The sequence below is a fragment of the Pinus tabuliformis genome, chromosome 8 (genome assembly GCF_031772625.1).
Source record: "Pinus tabuliformis cultivar Carrire ecotype Pingquan chromosome 8, CPIR1, whole genome shotgun sequence".
In the NCBI taxonomy this organism is placed as follows: Eukaryota; Viridiplantae; Streptophyta; class Pinopsida; order Pinales; family Pinaceae; genus Pinus; species Pinus tabuliformis.
In genome coordinates, this window is record NC_142294.1 from 417052675 (window position 1) to 417072595 (window position 19921).

General features: G+C 39.6%; 1 protein-coding gene across 1 annotated transcript in view; it reads right to left on the reverse strand.

The window, feature by feature from the left end:
- Positions 1-19921, reverse strand: part of LOC149235826 (uncharacterized) — a 296225-nt gene that overhangs the window by 90092 nt on the left and 186212 nt on the right. Inside the window, exons 8-9 of the mRNA XM_089368685.1 lie at positions 16124-16230; positions 15531-15684 (exon numbers count right to left, since the gene is read on the reverse strand). Of these exons, the coding sequence (XP_089224811.1) occupies positions 15531-15684; positions 16124-16230 (261 nt within the window). The remainder of the gene's footprint in view (positions 1-15530; positions 15685-16123; positions 16231-19921) is intronic.

Sequence of the window (19921 nt, forward strand, 5' to 3'; positions counted from 1 at the left end):
ATGCTTTAGAATTCTTACCTCTTATACCTGTGGCTGCAATGGTTGTTTCATCTCTTGAGTCTGACCCCAAATCTTTCTGAATAGCTACAGCAGTCTTCTTCTTCTTGCCCTCGAACTTCTTAGGTCTCAGCTCTGGATGCAAAATCCAACAGTGCTCATCATCATGCCCATCCTTTTTACAGTGAGTGCATGAAGCCTTGCTTTTCTGTGCAGTGTTAGCCTTCCTTGCTTTCCATTTCTGCTTTCTTTTCTCCTTATTCTTGCTTGCAGTGGGTTGGGATGATCCCCCAACTTCTGGACTTCCATTCTTTCCTCTAGCCTCTAGATGAGTAGCTTGTACAGATACCTCATCTATACTAGTGGGATTAAACATGAGGATAGTGTGCCTCATGTAGCTGTGTAGACCACCAATGTACTTCAACAGAGTCTCAAGTGAGTCTAATGAGATTCCTAGAATCAATGCTCTCTTTCTAAATTCTTGAGTGTACCCTTGCACACTTTGCCCTTTCAACTGTCAAAGAGTTTGCCAACTCATCATGTATGCCAATGGATAGAACTGCTTTTTGATTGCAGAAACAAATTCACTCCAGACATAGATAGTCTTACCATGTCTTTTCATGTCAGCTTGGGTCCTGCCTTCCCACCAAACCAAGGCAGTGCCTCCAAGGCGTAGGCTTGCCAGCTGAATCTTGCTCTTGTCTGAATCGATATTCTGCACTCTGCAATAAACATCAATTTGTCTAATCCAATTGTCCAGCTTTTCTGCATTCAACTCTCCATCATATATAGGTAAATCAAATTTAACATCTAGTTTGATCAAAGATGCTTTCTTTTTAGGGCTATTAGGAGGTGTGAGAAAGCTTTCCTCTTTCCCTTTGCCTTTTGAGTGGTCATGGGAATGTGACTCATCTTCTCCTTTGTCTTGTTTAGAGCCTGATGAATCTTCATCCTTATGTTTTCTAAAGTCCCTATACATTTCTTCTACCATGGAATTTATGGCTAGGAAACTATCTATGAATTGAGGGTCTGGCCCCATAGAACCTTCCTCTGACATTGTCTTCCAAGGATAGACTCTCCCAATTTCAGGATTAGTTTCGACCAACTCTCCTTCTCCTAATTTGAGCTTTGATCTAGTTAGCATTCAACAGCTAAACCAACACAAGCTTGTCTAACCTTAATAGCCTAAAGCTCTGATACCACTTGATCTGAAAATCACTCGTGAGTGATCTCAGTTAATTAAATAATGAATGAAGGTATTACAGACTCATGTGTTGGTGTGTGTCTATGTTATTTTAGGCAAAAGATCGATCAGATTACAAAATACACAGACACTGGAAAATGGAAAATAGTAAGGAAAACACAATAAGCAAAGACAAGAACACAACGCATTAATAAGGAGTTCACCCTATTCTCCAGGGCTACGTCTCTGGTCCAGCTCTCAGTGGTGGCCTTCTTTTATTGTGTCTTTAAAGCAGAGATTTACAATGAGGAGCTCAACTTGAGTCTCCTAAAACAGACGATGCCTAGTAGGGTGGTTCTTCGATTCCCCAAGCCACTAGAGTGCACAGACTCTTTCCTTACCAAGTCTTGACCTCTCTGGTCTTTAATGGGATGAGTCCAATGGTGCTCAATTCTCGACAGATATCCTCACAGGGATGGCTTGAACCTCTCAAGCCTGGTTCTGTCTGCTCGATGCTGCCTTAGGTCAGCTCGGCTCTCTGTTTTCTGCTTCTTGCTTCACTGTCTCTTTTGCCTTTTCTGTCACTGTTTTACTTCTCTAGTTCTTCCTTATCGTGCTCTCTGTTTTGTTCTCTATCTTTTCATGGCTTAAAGCCAATTTGTCCTCGACCGTTCACTTCCTCTTCCGCCCCTTCGGATCGCCTGTTGTTGTTCGCTTGGAGTTCCCTGCCTCTGCGTCATCGCCAACGTCCCACAGGGAAGCGGCCACTTGTCCTCTCATGAACTGTGCCAGCTCTTCCTCGACGGTTCGGTTTATCAGTGATACTGTGGAATGATTCATCCGCCAACTCAACGGTCAAATCTTTTGTATGCCGTGGCTTAATTCCCCTGTCAAATCTGGTTTTCCCATCGGGCGCAATCTCCGTCGTCAGATCTAGAGTCCCCAAATCCTACAATGTTCACTCATTTCGCACAGTTGACTTGCTCGACCGTTAACCCGCGATGAGAGGCAGTTTTCTCTCTCATCCGCCGGACACGCGTCGTGCGATGAATGGAATCGCTCGTTTTCTGCCAAATCCGCTTACCGCCCCAATGTGCCTCCGATATACTGCCGGTTTTGGAGCGCGGGACCCGCCTTTCACCTTAGCGCTTTCCTTATGGTTTCCCAGCTTCCCATGCGACCGAGCGCTCGAGGCTTCTCCTTCTCGAGGGGTTTTGCCCAGCGATGCACAATTAACACTAATCGCGCATCAGAAATGGCCTCCGTTTCCCAATCTGGGCTTCCTAACTGCCAGTTTTGCCTCCTGCGCGGTCTCCATGGGCCTCGGTCAGTGCGCTTTGACCGAGGTCCTCCTCGTTCCTTGCTGACTGCAAACTGCCATTTTCCAGAGGTCTTCCTGATAGCTCTTTGTTCATAAATTCGAAGTCTGTCCCAATTTGATACAGTCATGTCACTTGATAATTTTTCATGGATCCAATTCAAATCAATCCCAGATCAATGGAGGTCATCCTAACATAGGGAGTACGGTAGATACAACGATGCGTCTATCGATATTATTACTATGGTCCCTATCCTCATTTCCCTGTTCATTTATCAAATGAGAGGTACTTCCCATGAGTCCTAGACTGCATGGGTAGGATGCCTCGACAGGAGAACTAATCATCCTGTCCACAGGAGAATGAATCATCATGTCCAGTGGATGCCACGGAGAACTAATCATCCTGGCCTACAGGAGAACTAATCATCCTGTTCCACAGTCGCCACGGAGAACAAATCATCTTGGCCCATAGGAGAACTAATCATCCTGTTCCACAGTCGCCACAGGGTGTCACAAGGAAAGGTTGAACCTTTACCCTGTACATAGTGCACCACCAGGGGATGGTGAGTCGCCCTGTGGTCACCTGTTGCTCCAAGAAGTACCCTGCACCCCCCTGGAGCTCCCAAAGCTCAATACATCATACTCGACCCTCATAAGAGGGTCTTTGAACGACACCAAGTCGTTCTCAAAATGTCAGGAATTTGACCTTTCCTAGGGGCTTCGTCAAAATGTCGGCGACTTGTTCATCTGTACCGATATGTTGAAGCCTTATTGCTCCTTGCTGCACCATATCTCGAATATAGTGGTACTTGATATCAATATGCTTGGAGCAATCATGAAATACGGGATTCTCTGATAAACGAATCCCGCTCTGGTTGTCACACAGGATCACAGTGGTATCCAATGTAAATCCAAACAGCTCACTGAAGAGCTTTCGCAACCAGAATGCCTCACAGGAGGCCATGCTAGCAACAATGTACTCTGCCTCGGCGGTGCTCAAAGCCACCAACTTCTGCTTCCTGCTCATCCAGGATATCGAGGCAGATCCCAAAGAGAAACAGCACCCGGAAGTGCTCTTTTGATCCACCACACTGCCTGCCCAATCAGCATCAGTATACCCAAGTAGTCTCACATCTTCGGCAGTGTATCTCAACCCATGAGTGATTGTGCCACGAAGATATCTCAACAGATTCTTGGCACCAATCCAATGTGAGTGGTGAGGCTCAACCATATGTTGACTCAATGTGTTGACTGCAAAGCATATATCCGGACGGGAGTTCACCAAGAACATTAATGCTCTGACGAGTTGACGATACTCGGTAGCATTTCGTAAAACAGGTCCGGCAGCACTACCGCTTAACTTCTTGAAGTCAAGCTCCATCAAGGTAGTTACGGGCTTGCAATCCACCATGCTGAATCTCTCCAATATCTTCACCACATATTTTCCTTGAGATAGGGAAATCTCCCCTGGTTTCTACCAGACTTCCAGTCCTAGGAAATAGTGCATAAGCCCTAGGTCTTTCATCTCGAACTCAGAAGCGAGCTCCCTCTTACATTCGTGAATGAGACGGTCTACACCTGTTAGAAAGAGGTTGTCAACATATAGCACCAATATGAGAGGCTTGTCATCTATAATCTTAAAGTAAAGGTTAGGGTCGGCTTCACTCCTAGTGAATCCCAGCTTCATCAAGTAGCTATCGATCCTCTCATACCATGCTCAGGGTGCTTGCTTTAGCCCATAGAGGGCCTTCTTCAACCTGCACACATGAGATTCTTGATCATAAATCTCAAGTCCTTCGGGTTGCTCCACATAGACCTCCTCTTTGATTGAACCATGTAAGAACGCAATCTTGACATCCCTCTGATGTAGGTTCCATCCTTGCGAAGCAGCAAAGGCTATGATCGAGCGGATGGTGGTATATTGGGCAACAGGTGCAAATATCTAGTCATCGTCTATACCTTCCTTCTGGGAGAAGCCACGAGTGACAAAACAAGCCTTATAATTTTCCGCACTTCCATCAACTGCATGCTTTATCTTGTAAATCCATTTTGAAGTGACAACTGCTTTGTCCTGGGGTCTGGGGACCACATCCCAACATCATTTTTCATAATGGACTCATATTCCTCGTCATAGCATCCTTCCATACTTCATGCTTGACGGCATCTATGAATGACGAAGGCTCATTTTGGATGATCGTGGTCATGATGGTCAGGTATCCCTAATACCTGTTCGGCTTCTTACTTTCACGGAAGGTTCCTCGAGGTGCAATGTGTCCTTCAGCATCATCAAGTGTCCCCCTAAGCCATGAAGGGCTCTAACTAGAAGAGGAAGGCTCTTGTGGAGGAGGATCAATAGGATCCATAGGTTCTTCCATGTCAGGCATCGTCTCATCTTCCTTTTCCTTCGGTTCCTCGGTGTCAACTTCTTTAGATCCCCTTAATGTAGGAAGATTGTCTACTTTGCTAAGAGCCATATCTTCGTCAAAGGTGACATCATGACTAATCTCGACTTCCCTTTGACCAGCTACATAGATTCTATAGCCCTTAGTATTTTCGCTATAGCCCACGAAGATTCCTTTCTTTCCAGATGCACCCAATTTATTCTTTTTCTCTTTATGCACATGAAAATATACAAGGCTTCCAAAAATTCTAAAATGAGATACGTCAGGTTTCTTACCGGTGAACATTTCTTCGGGAGTCTTGGAACCCAATGCTTGATGAGGGCATCGGTTTTGTACATATACAGCGATATTTGCAGCTTCGGCCCATAGAAACTTCGGAAGTCTTTGATCATGGAGCATAACACGGATAACTTCCACAATTGTACGATTCTTCCTATCTGCCACACCATTCTGCTCAAGAGTATATGGTGTAGTAGTCTCCCTCTTAATGCCAGCCTCTTTGCAAAAGTCATGAAACTCATTGGATTCATATTCAGTCCCATTATCAGTCCTTAAGGTCTTGATCTTCTTTTCGATTTGATTCTCGATCAAGGCTTTGAAGTGCCGAAACCAGGAGAACACTTCATCCTTCTTTTTCAAGAAGTATATCCAAGTCTTGTGAGAATAATCATCTATAAAAGTGAGGTAATATAAATATCCTCCCAAGGAGTTCACAGGCATCATACCGGATATGTCTGAGTGGACCAACTGCAATATATCAAAGGTCTTGCTTTGGCTTGAGGGGAATGGTCCCCTTTTGAGCTTTCCTTCGACACATCCCGGACATATACCACCTTGCTCTAATCCGAACTTGGGCATCCCGGTCACCATTTTTCTTACATCGGGTAGAGCTTTATAATGAAGGTGAGCAAACCTCCGATGCCATAGTTCGGACTGAAGAGATGTGTCAGAAGACATGACACCCAGCGGACTTCCTCCGACCTGATATAATGAATCAACTCGAAACCCAAGAGTAAAAGCATATTTAAAGTTCTTTTTCCATACACGTACATTGCCATCGCTGAAGGCCACCTTGTAGCCTTTGTCTTCCATTGCCGAAATGGACACCAAGTTCTTTTTAAGATCAAGTACATATAATACATCTTGTAAGTGGATGGTATTACCCTGATTCAATTGAAGAGTGACATTTCCTACGCCTTTCACGGAATATTTTGAATTATCTCCAAGAACAATTTCTAGGTTGTTTTCCTTCTCTATCAGATTATAGAGAGCTTCTTTGTAACCAGTGAAGTGTCTTGAGGCACCACTATCAATAAGCCAATTTCCCAGCGAATCTGGGGGAGCAATAGTAGATAGAGCTGCTGATAGATAATATTCATCTTGCTTTTGTTAACAATGTTAGATTCAGTGTTAGATTCATACTTGGAATTTCTTGCCTTCTTGAGTGGTTGTCCTCTTCCTTGATTTCCGGCACTTCTTTTACCTCTGCCATTCCTTTAATTGCCTTGAGTGGGATTTTGATCATCGTCCCGGTGTGAGTCCCTTTTATCAAGGCACTCCCTTGCATAGTGACCCGTTTTATTGCAATTGTAACATCGTCCTTTTCTTCCACCCTTAGGTCCAGCCTTTCCTTTGAATTTAGCCCCAGAATTGTTTCTTCTTTTAGTATGAGAAGAAAATGCAAAGGGATGACCTTTAAGTATGGGCATTTCTTGCTCTTCCATCCTCGTTTCTTCTTGAATGCATCTGACCATTAATTCCTCAAATCCAGGAATTACGTTATTGTTGAGAAGAGTAGTCCTAAATATATACCATTCAGATGACAGTCCTCCAAGAGTTGTGAGTGTCATTTCCCTGTCAGGAATTACTTCCCCAATAGATACGAGACCGTTCTTGATCTCAGTGATCCTTAAGAAATATGCTTGCATACTCTCATCTTTGCCCTTCTTAATTTCCTTCAGCTTATTTCTAAGAAACAAGACTTGATTTGCATCATTAACTTTAAATAAACTCACCAGTCTATCATAGATTTCCTTGGAGGTGTTCAGCTCAGAAACATAGGCCACCAAGTGCTTGTCGATAGAGTCCCGGATGATCTTCCTTGCTTTGACTTCTCCCTTGGTCCATTTGTTCCTAGCAGCAGCGGATGCATTTGATGGAGGCTCAACAATTCCGCCTCTCACATGGTCCAACACTTCCTGTTCTTCTAATGTTAGATCGAGAGACATCTTCCATCCGTGATAGTCAAACTTCTCACGGAGTTTGTCTTCAGCAGGGAAGTGTGTTGAGGACCCCATGATTTCTTTAATATAGCCTTGCCAACCTTCTCTTCAGTGATTGCTCTTGCTCTTACTCTTGCTCTTGCTTGGGCTTTGTCTTCACCTCTGCTCTGATACCATGTTAAATTATGGTATGTTCTATGCTTAGAGCAGTTTACTTGTTTTTCTTCTTATTATCCACAGATTAGCAATCACATATACATTAAGTAAAGTGCAGATAGAACATTAAATGATCAACAAAAAACAAGCCAAGACAAGAGACACAAGATGTGGCGGCTAGCCAGGGACAAATCCCAATGCGGGGAAACCCTTTGATCAAATCTTCTTTTATCTTCAATAGTTCAGCAGAGAGAAATAGTACAAATCTGAGTTCTGTAATTTTATATCAGCAGCAGCAAACCCTAGATCAGCAAAGTCAAACTTGGTCAAACTAATTGAAATTGACCTCTAAAATGCTTGGTCAATTTTCGATCAACTTGTCCTCAAACAGCCTGAAGAAACAACCCTTGAACAGCCTAAAAAGTACAGTCAATTTGCAGATTTATGAAGTCAACATGCAGCCCTAAACTAGGGCAGTCAATACCGGTCAAACCAGAGCTTAGATCACCTCGATTTTAGTGCCAAAAATTGCGGCCTGCCTAGGAGAAGCAACCACACCCAATCTGCACTTCTAGATGGTCAACGCTTGGTCAACATTGGTCAAAGAGATGACCTGCTGCCCTAGTGTCCTTTCTGCGTCTTCCTTTCCCTAGTGTCCTTCTTTCTACGTCTTCCTTGCCCTAGGACGTCTTCCTTTCAGTGGCACGTGTGAGAGAGAGAGAGGCTCCTTTTATGCATAGGGGAGAGAGAGAGAGAGAAGATGAGTGAATGAATTTTTTCCAAATGAGGAGGAGGCTCCTTGTAATTATATGCAAACATTGAGGGTGAATAGACGTGACTGTTGGGCTTCTGAGCCTACATAAGTTTGCTGACTGACCTTGACAATTTGTCCATAATCAAAACAAATTCATATCTCCATAAATAATTATCGGAATCGGATGATCTTTAGATCAATCCTACGCCTCTCGATGAGAGGAATCTAGGAAAAATATCAAAAGCCATAAATAAGGTGATCCACATGGAGTTTGGCCCTAGTTGCCAATTTTAACACTACTTCTATCTTGAGAAGTATTATCAAGGGAAAAGGATCTCCTCCTCTGAAAGGATGCAGGAAAGCATAAGTCACACTAGATGAAATCAACATAATATTTCATCATATGAAGTATGAGGTGGTTGACTACAATTAAGGAACTTTGATTGAAAGCTCCTGGGAATGGAATGTGTGCGGAAGGAAGAGATTGTGAGATATGCAACCCTAATGAAGGAAATCAACATCCAAAGGACCAAAAAGATTTGACTAGGAAATCTCCCGGAAAGATATGAAGGCTCTGATGAAAGTCTGGAAAAGATGGAGACCCTTGACAATGGATATCTTTGGGAGATATGTCAACATGTATGCAAGATGTTCATACCTACAGGAAGATGTCATGATGAAGAGCCATTTTGTAAGGTACTATTTGATTTAATGTTATGTTTTGATTTCTTGAATAATATCTGGATGAATTCATGCAGGGCTACTGGAACAAGAGTTGTAAGCACAAGTACAACTAGCATTCATGTGGTGAATAGAAATTCCTGAAAGAAACATGATGAGAAAGTAGTAGCCATATGAAGAAGGTTCTAGATATATATCAAGAAGGCCACTTTCCATGAAGAAAGGAATGACATGACCAACCAAGGAGGAAATTGATCAATGGCTAATGCCCTACAAGGAAGAAGCTCAATTGAATTCCATGACATCAATGAAAGAAATTGACCAAGCAGTTGAAGGACCCATGAAGAAGAAGTTGTTGATGCAAACGAGAGTCCCTAGTTAAGAGGGAGCTCAGACAAGTCCCTAATTAAGAGGGAGCTTAGGCAAGTTCCTGGTCAGAAGGACCTTGGGTACATTCCTTTACAGGTATAGGCATATCTTCCCTAGTTGAGAGGGAGAGATAGACACAACATTCTTGTCTTCACTTGGGAAGAAAGAATGGAGGATGGGTAATTATCTAGCATCCAATGCTATTTGAGGATGTGTAAGGCATCCAAGATAAGAGTAGGCAAGAAGACCGATATTCTTTGAGGGTTGGGAACCCAAGATAAGAATAGTCCTAGAAGGTCATACTCAGTGAACACCTAGGTGAGTATGTACCTTGAGAGACAATGATGAAGGTGTCTATATTCATTGGTCTCACCAACATTGTGCTCTAATCTGATGAGAGATAGAGTTGTCAGTCAAGGCCTTGTTGTGAAAACAATGTTGGTTAGTATGATGCTATAAAGATGGGTTACCAATCTGATTCTTCTTATGAGAAATTCTTCAGATTGACAATGACCAAGTACCATTATGAATACCTCCCTAGTTAAGAGAGAGTGTTGAAGAAAGTGTAACTAGGTTCGGTCTTCATAATGACATGATCTTTGTAAATGATGAAATAAAAGAAATAAAACTATTTTTGTATGCCTTGTTACATGGGTTTCATGAGCAAGAGGTTTATTTGTTAATGGCTCCCATTGAGAGCCTTAGGATTTATTATTAAGTCAAAGAGTCAATGTCATGTATGAAGAAGCTCTTCTTGAGCCTATGTTTAATGTATTCAAGTCTATAGAAATGTGTTGAAGCCCTCCAAAGCCAAGCACATTCCCTCTTGAAGAAGTCGACCTCTAAACGATATAAAAGGAAGTCATGTCAGCTCATATAAGGAGACACAATAGTTCACTCTCTCATGTCGACTTATATGCATGACTAACCACTATAAATAGGCATGTAAGATCCGCATTACAGGCAGAAGAAGAACTCAGATCCTTTGAAATTTCAGATGAGTACAGGGGTACAGTATTTCGGATGGGTACAAACTAGCATCTTTGTGTTTTTCGGATGGGTACCCCAGAAGTAAAGTCTCATGATGATCACTGTCTCGGCATACTAGACAGTCTCGGCATATCTATGATGATGAAGATCTCGGTGCAGGGAGAGATTACAGTCACAGTCTTGGCATAGTTGTGATGATGAGGATCTCGGTGATCCCACAATAACACACTCTGTCTCGGCATTCATTCTGAACGCAGTGATGATCTCAGCATAATGTTAATCATGATATTTGTCATGATCTTGATGAGGACATAGTTACAAGGTCATGATCTCAGCATAATATTAATCATGATCTTGATGAGGACATAGTTACAAGGTTATGATCTAGATGTAGATCTCAGTGCAGCTCTCATACATATAGAGATCTCATTGTTATGGTGAAGGTCTCAGTGAAGGAGAAACAACAATCTTTGTGAAGTAGTAGCAATGGTGCAACTGTAATGACCTTAGTGATGAAATAATGATGACCTTGGTGTAGCAGCAGTGATGATGATGATCTCAGTAGTGACAAAGAAGAGGATTGGTGTCTTGGTCTTGGAGTGGCCTAATAGGTCAAGGGTCATGGCCTTGGTATTCGTCTATTGGAACCTCTATAAGAAAAATTTTGTGCGGGTTTTCCTCTCAAAGAGTGAGAGGTTTTGGCCCTGGCAAAAAGCCAACATCTTGTGTTCTTGTTTCTTTTGTTTTGGTAACTATTTGATGAACTAAGAAGACACACTCTAATAATAGCAAGAGAAGATTGTGCTAATAAGGAAAAAGTTAAAAACACCTCACAAATAGTTATCATGGCGAGAAGAATCTTATTAACCTAATTGCCCTAGATTCTTCAACATAGCCCATGAGATCAATGGTTGAGATCATTTCCCTCATTTGACCCCCTTTCTCATGTGGTCCCCCTCATTTAATGAACTCCCTAGTCACTTTAATGTTTTGTACCTCATACCTTTTTCTCCACATAAAGTAAAACTTATAAATAGAAAGTGACTTTAGTATTAAAAGGTACTTTTGTACTTTTTCTCATAAAGTGATATTAATATAAAATACCTAGTAGATGCACCACATAAAGTGACTTTTCACCATGACTTTAATACTACCCATAAAGTCACATGCCAAAAAGGTAATTGAAGTGTCTCCCTAGGGAAAAGGCTAATGCACTAGGAAACACCTCTTTGGTACCCTTATTATTTTTAATAGCTTTCACTACAATATATGTTCTGATTGTTAGGTGGTTTGGTAGCCAATGTCTCGAGCACCTTACCCACAAGTACCCAGGCCATTAGAGAAGTATATTGGAACTAGCAGGTGAAGCGTTGAGAGCCATGGACCTCCTAGCAGCAACAACACATCACGCATGACCCTAGGCACCTCTTGCACCCAGGATGTTATGCCACTCTACATTGGATTTGAAGATTCTTCAGGATGAAGACACACCTGTACCCAACATGCCCCAAGGCTAGCCTTAGCACCATATGAGAGAAGGCAGCGAATTCGAGGCCTAAATGAGGATCATCTCACCTTTAGTGACTTGCGAGGGCTAGTAGCACATGGAAAGCCCTCAACATTGTAGCAGAGATGGACATATTATGAGTAGCTAAAGACCCATTGAGACCACTTTGTGGTGCTTTTAGTCTAATAATATCACTCATCCTCCTCATATAAACAAAGGAGAGGACTTTTCATTTCAATCATCATCATTTCAATTACTTCGGCCTCTTTTGGAGAATTTTGGCCTTCTTGTACCTTTGGAGAGATGTGATCTATGGAGCATTTTGTTTATTTGAGCTATATTCTTGTCTTTTGAGAAGTTATCTTACATCAATGAAAGGATTATTCATGCACGTTATCTTGTAAGTGAGCCTTGTTATTGACAAATTTCCCTTTTCATGTCTAATGTATGGAATATATTGGTAATCTAGGGTTTTTTATTGTGCCCTAATTTGTTGAAAATCAATTGCATAGAAACTAGATGTCATTATTGCATGCATTACTCATGAATAATATGTGAATGGTAATCCCCTTGGTGAATCTTTGAATTAGCTCTCCCAAGTGAATATTGATCCCTCACAAAGATAATAGTTAGGGTTTTGGTGTTAGAGCATCGAAATATACTTACTCTTTTGCAAGATTTGGTTGATCTATCAATCCCATAGATTCCATCCACCCAAGAACTAGGGATTTGCCTTGTCTTATAGGTTATCAACCTTTATCTTACCCACAATTTGAATTTTTCACCCTCTCTCTCTCTCTTATTTTCAAAAAACTCCAGACTTTAACGACTTTTTCAATTTTTGGACCCTTGTCGATTTAATCATGACTTCGACTTTTTCCACAATGCTTTAGCCTTTGAACACAAACAAGTATTCCCAAAAACAATATTGCAGATCTATAGCCAGTGAAAGATGAATATTATTAGTGCAATGTGAAATTTCCTAAATTGCAGTCACTGGCAATTATTCTTCTACCTTATGTAGATTATTTGTCTTCAGAAATTAATTACGACAAATAACAAATAAAATCACTAATGCAATTTTCATCAATAATAACAGGAACTAAGAAAAGTAATGCACACGCAAAATTTAGACACTGATATTTTTGGACAATAGTCCCTAGAAAAACACCGGTGTGGGGAAAACAAGTCCAGCAAATGAGGATTTTTATTATTATTCCTCAGCAAAATCTGTGATTGAAAATTACAATAGCTTATCAAAAACTAGCAAAGCTCCGGTAAATTTTTTCTCCAGCTACCATCACATAAAAATACCTAGAAGGAACTCAGACTCCCTTTGCAAGATAACTCAACCCTCTTGAAATAAATTTGACCTCCCTTTGCGAGATAACTCGGCGCTCCTGAAATAATTCGGCCTCCCTCTGCAAGTACGTACGGCCTCACACGTGCGGCCCTAGATAAAGGAAATTCAACCCTACGGCCCCTGGCAAACTCAACCTGACCTCATGACCTTCCTTGGAAGAAATCGGCCTCAGAAACTGCCTCTTTCTCCCACACATTTGAATGCAAACTCGACCTCTCTGAAACCCTTGCACACCAGAATAATTTCGACTTCCTGCAAACAAATGGAACTGCAAAGTTTCTCCCTCTAGATCTCATAAACTGCAAGAAACTGATGAAGAAATTCTCTCCAAAAATATTCTACTCAATCGCTGTTGATTCCTTATGGCTTGGCTCCATGTTATCACTACACCCTTCCTCTCACTACAATTTGTTGCGTCTCCAAAAGTCCCATTGACTTGCTCTTTATAATCTCTTGTTGACGAATCAACAGTCATGATCTAACTCCATCAATGGCTAAGATCATCTTGACCCCTTCTCATAACTTTTCTAGAAGTCACTAGGCCAAAATTAATTTTGTCTCAATTAATCTAATTTAATTAACCACTTTTCCTAAGTTAGACTTAGGAAAATAATTAAAAACTGGCTAATTAATCTAATTAAGGCATTTTACTTAGAATTTTTTCTTGGGTCTTGGAGATAATTATCCGCCCATGTTCCTTAGTAGCATAGACACCAATAGAGACTAGAACACCTATCTGAGCTACAAAAACTAACATGCAATAGCATCGAGGGCTAGGAACTCCATTCACAAATTTTTGACACAAAAAATGGCCAATTAATGTCCACAACATGCTTATGAAGTTCTAGGACCCAAAATCACCAAATCAAGATCATCCCCTAAAATGTGCCCAGTAAGGCTATGGCTCTAATTTTCCAAGCCTAGTAAGTACCAGAATGGATGACAACTTGTATACTGATCAATTTTGAATCAATCTCTAAATAAAATTTGAATGTGATATGGGGTTTGTGTGCAATTGAATTATTAGTTTTTAACTTTTATTATCTATGTACTAAGTATGCTACATTGTGTTATCATGTGGAATTCAACTACCATTTTTTTGTTTTACAAATACCATTTGAGGTTCTTTTTAATAAATTGGATCTAATGAACCAACTTCTTTGCAATTTATCACCAGACTTGACAACAAAGAATTCCAAGATACTCATGCAACCAATGTGGACTCAAAATTAAGTGTAGTTTCCCATTTTAAAGGAATGAATGAAAATTGAATTCAAATATGTCATTGTTCTGAAGAGACACCACAAAATTATGCGAACTGCAAATCAACATCAAGCAAACAATAACTGATGTGTTAACATATTGTGACTTGATGTTGTCATACTTCAGTACTATTTTGCACTTTACTCTATTTCCTATTTTGACATTTTGGACTGTGTAACAGCTACTTTTTATAATTAAATAAATAACTATTGGGGCACATTTAAGTATCAAATTGAAAATTCAATGTCTTAGCCACTTCATTGAATCGTCAATCGTATTTATTACAAGTTAAAACAGAGTATTGTGGTTAAGTTATATTCTTTTTCAACTTCTGTACTTTTCTCATATTTTCCCCTATCTTTTGTTTATTTAATAACTTTACATTTTACTAATATATATTATTGGTGCTCCCAGCCATACCAAACACCAAACACAGATCACAAATTAATCACAATTCAGTTTCCCATTTTAAAGGAATGAATGAAAATTGAATTCAAATATGTCATTGTTCTGAAGAGACACCACAAAATTATGCGAACTGCAAATCAACATCAAGCAAACAATAACTGATGTGTTAACATATTGTGACTTGATGTTGTCATACTTCAGTACTATTTTGCACTTTACTCTATTTCCTATTTTGACATTTTGGACTGTGTAACAGCTACTTTTTATAATTAAATAAATAACTATTGGGGCACATTTAAGTATCAAATTGAAAATTCAATGTCTTAACCACTTCATTGAATCGTCAATCGTATTTATTACAAGTTACAACAAAGTATTGTGGTTAAGTTATATTCTTTTTCAACTTCTGTACTTTTCTCATATTTTCCCCTATCTTTTGTTTATTTAATAACTTTACATTTTACTAATATATATTATTGGTGCTCCCAGCCATACCAAACACCAAACACAGATCACAAATTAATCACAATTCACAAATTAATCAAGGATTGTTTAATTCCCTTGGGTTGATTGTGTGATGAAATAACTTATTAAGGACCTAGGTTAGAAGCATTTGTTACATTTCCCAGCCTTTGCCTTGTAGTAGTGATCTATCCACCGAACAATTTTTCATAATATGCTTTGTACATAAAGTTTCATAGAAAATGAAACATATTTCACATAACAACCACACACCCCACAACCGGAGGGCCAAAAACATTTAAAAATAAATCTGATGCATCGACATTTTCTTGTTTGCGTTGAACTAAATTCCCAAAAACATATCAGAAAAGCAATCAACAAAACATTACAGGGAAGTAAATAATATGGAACAACCACGTATTTTGATCATAATTGAAAATTCAGACATATGTTACCTTAATAAGAATCATTAACTTTGAATAGAATGCAGGCTTTCCATATAACATGATTCGGATGCCTCTAAATAAAGGTATACCATTTTCCATTGTATCAGAGTGCTTTTGCTTCAACCACCGGCAAACATTTGAAACTTTTGACTTAAGCAGATACCTGTCAAAATGTTTTCAATAAGAGATTAAACAAGCTGTGATGCTTCCTCATTAAGCAATGATCACTCTTGTACAATTAAGAGAAGGCACTCACAAGTTCTGAAACGTTGCACATAACTGTACGTAAGGATAAACTAATGGCATTTCATAATAAATATCCATCTATGCACACCAGCACCCATTGTTGCATAGTCAAGAATGAATTGTTTAAAATTTAACATTAAAAAGTGAAGCCTGTATGTGAGAAACTGAGTCTAATTGCGCATGATAGTAAGCAAAAATGTATATTAAAGCCCGTTTTTTCTATTGATGCAACAGAGTCCAGATACAAAACAAACTGTGATGGGGTTACACCTACTGCACATTTCATTATTCAAAAGCAATGATAGGGCTCAATTATATAAAAAAAAAGTCTAATGCTAATTCAAAACAGTACTCACTTGTCATAAGGCAAGCAAAATTTTGCTGCAATAGAATCAATAATCCAACCAGGCTGTAATAAGAGGGATCCAACTGCACAACCGTACAAGAACTTAGTTGTGCGTACCTGATTTAAAAACATCAGCAGACATTATTAGTTCGCAGAGGGTTGGAACTTGTGGAAATGTGAAGTATATTTAACAGCTAATAATTTCAGAAAAAACACAGTAGAAATATTTTGGTGCATAGAACAGTGTATGTAACATGCCCCCTTGCCTAATTAAGCTGCGACCAATATTCTTACATATAACTTGTTGACAGTAACAGTTATTCAGTGGAAAATATATAGACAATTACTCGACAAGCCATGAGCACATTCAGCCATCTCAGCACATAAAACATATTTCTTCTCAAACACTGAATAATAACAGCTGGTACATGAACAATTACAGTAGAATCCATATGCATTTACAATAGTATTCATATACAGTTCTTCCAGATACATTAATTACATTCTCTTCATGGTTATGGCCTCTTCTGGCATACCCACAAGGCCATTTACGTCAAACTAACATGCTTAGAAATTAATTTATATGACAGAGGTATAATTATGCACCCTGCAATATAATATATGGCTGTAACAGCCTCAAAATCTGCATATCTATAATTACCAAACAGCCCAGCATGCACTCTTGAGCCCAGTGCATATCCAAACTTGCATCTCCAGGGAACCGGAAAACCATACAAATTCTCATATACAGCAGCAGCAACAACATTAAACATCAGTGCATTCGTACCAAAGTTTATAATACTTGCATATCATCAGCTACACTAGGGAAAAATAGCTCCATGGGAGCTATTTTCCCACCTGGCCATAGGCACCAGCTCATGTAAGTGCCAACCCCATGGCAGGCAATGAAACAAGGGGGAATTTATTGGCTATGGTTATGATTTTCATCACTCTGTCCAACAGCTACCTATTACAGCCAGGGAACTACCTTTCAGCCCATTATTTCTACAACAGTCCCTTTCTCTGTAATAAGCATAAATATATAAATATAAATACTAATAAACAATAATTAATAATGAAAAGATAATGAAAAAACATATCTTAACTAAAGGGCATAGCTTTTAGTGAAAAGACACCCACTTAGGTACATATATATGGGGCCCCTCATTGTATGCTGTTATCATTCTATCATTTCTCTAATTTTATTCAATATATTATATTAATCAAAAAGGATTATTTTATGTTATTCCATTTATTTTGGAAATTTATGATATGAACTAGATTGTTTCATTTCATTTGGTATCAGAGCTTCATTTTCTGATTCCAGCCCTTGGCCACACTCATTATCCAGCCTTGTCTGACCCAGCTTTTGGCCAACCCCTATTTTTTCAAAGTTTCTCTGATTTCTTCAGGACTTTGACCATAGCAGGCCCTTGGCCACTTACATTTCAAATATACCATTTAAAAAAAATAACTGCAAGTTTAGGAAAATCATAAATCAAAGGAAAGCACCAGAAATAAGCTCAAAGGTGTCACCATCTCACAATTCAAACTCTCTGTTCAAACACCTCTATTCCTACTAAGAAACATGTTGTAAAATCTATGGAAGGAGCAAACTGCAAGACAGTCCCCTAAAAATGATACAGAGTCAGAGAGGACAGTCCAAAAGAACAAAAGACCAAAAAAATGAACAAGTCTTGGGATGGGGAAGTTGTGTGTTACCCCAAGCATTAACTCAGCCCAGGAGTCTATTATCAAACTATCGGATAGTCTGCATGCTTAAATTATTCACTTCGCATTTGCCTTTATTCCCCAGGCTGCAAATTCGGTGATAAAAATAAACCGGGGTGATCCCAGATCTCTGCAAGTAATTTCCAGCTCTGGAAACTCCAAAATCCTTGCAGATCTGAAGCTTTGGGTGTTGAACATTGTTGTACTCTTGTTTCCCTAGCTTCCCCACTCTTCGAACTAGAGTTTTTCCACATTTTGGGTAGCCCCTCGAAGGGGATTTATCTTGTTGTATTCTGTGTTTTCTGCATTTTTTCACATCTGGAGGTATAGAACAGCAAGATATTTATGATATTTATATAATCTGAGTTCATGTGACATTTTATTTGCTGGTCTGTGTCATCTATCATTTTCAGATTAGTGATAAAGCAACAATTAATTCATATCCTCACCCTAGACTTCATTATTAGTCACTAGACTTTTAATTTCTGTGGTGAAGCATCTTGTGTAGGGAATCCTCCCATACTCTTTTAGTATGAGTTATGCTTAAAGCGTGGGGACTAGTGCTGAGGTAATAGTGCACACTTCTCTTATGTAGTACCACCTTAGCATCTTGTGAAGACCTTGACAAGACTGCTATTTTGGGTGATCACAGAACCTACTTGTGTTTGATAGGTGCATGTAGTAGACTAAGTCCACTCGATATTGCAACCTCCCTTCACCTCTCATATATATAAAGGAAGGATAGTCATTCTCACATTCATACGTGTAGAGGTTATTCATCATCATTGTCTTAGAAATGTCAGGGCAGGAGTGTTAGTGTTTCTTGAAGGATTCATAGATATTCTAGGGTTAGGGTTTCTACCCTTGGAAAAAAAGGAGTTCAAATTTGGCAATAAACTCTAGGGTTGTACTTGTTGAGGAGGGAGAGAAGAGGAGATGTCTTGCATAAGGTGAAGGAGGACTTGCTACGGGTAATTCTAGCTTGTTCAAGTACACTTGGTCTGGCTAGGATTTTCGTTGCTTTCCATAGCTAGAATTTTTGGAGATCTTGAAGATTGTACCAACTTTGTGATCAAGTTGTTCTCTTAGGCTGAAGCTCAGAAGAACTAGATCCGTGAAATTTCCTTTTGAGGTGAAATTTTTGTTTTGCCTTAAAAGACCAAGACCGCAAAAAGTTTTATAGTTACCGGTTAGTAATGAACTTGTCCAAAGCAACAAATAGCTTCTTTATGTGATACAGTTCAAAACCTTTCTAATAAGAAGATTAAGTTGGAAATAAAGCAGCATGCATCATCTAACCTTGTAGTGGTGGCTCATTTTCATATTACAGAAGAGTGAGAACTTCTAGAGCACATTAAAAAAGCAATCTAGGTAAGAGAGGATGCAGATATCGCTGTTGATTTTCTTACTGACCAGTCATAAATATTGGCTCAAATTCAAGAGAAAGGAGATCTTAGGTCTCTTACGCAGCAGCATATGGAAGCAATAAAGAGGGAAAGTATCAAGGCTGTAACTGTGACTCTCTACTATTTGCCAAGAAGACTTCATGCCTCTGAAAGAGCCCCTTTCTTAGCAGCCCACAACATGTTTCTAGGGAAGCTCAACAAGGTAGACCAACAAGCCATTTCTAAAATAAAGTTCGAAATCGCAACAAGTAGATGCACCTTGTTGATTTGGGGTAGCATCGGATGTGCTCTAGCCATGAAAATTGGTGGAAAGGCTAAGGCACATGAGATCTCCACTACCCAGAAAGAATTTGGGCAGATTCTAAACAATTTGGGAGATATTAAAATAGTTAATATTTTTAATGGAGTTCCCAAGTCTAAACTTAGGGAAAATAAAATATTGATGTGAATTAATATAAAACTATGTTAGAATGGTCCAAAAGTCATGGATCAAGCCATATCTAATCTTAGCCGTTGATTGGGGACTTAATCTCGGCCGTTGATTTGTCAACGAGAAAAGTATAAGAGGAGGCTTGAGGGTCACTTGGAGAACACACCAAGAGATCAAGATTTCGACTTTCTGGCGCTGGGTTTGCTGAGAAAGTTGAGAGAGTGATCAGAGTTGTAGCTAA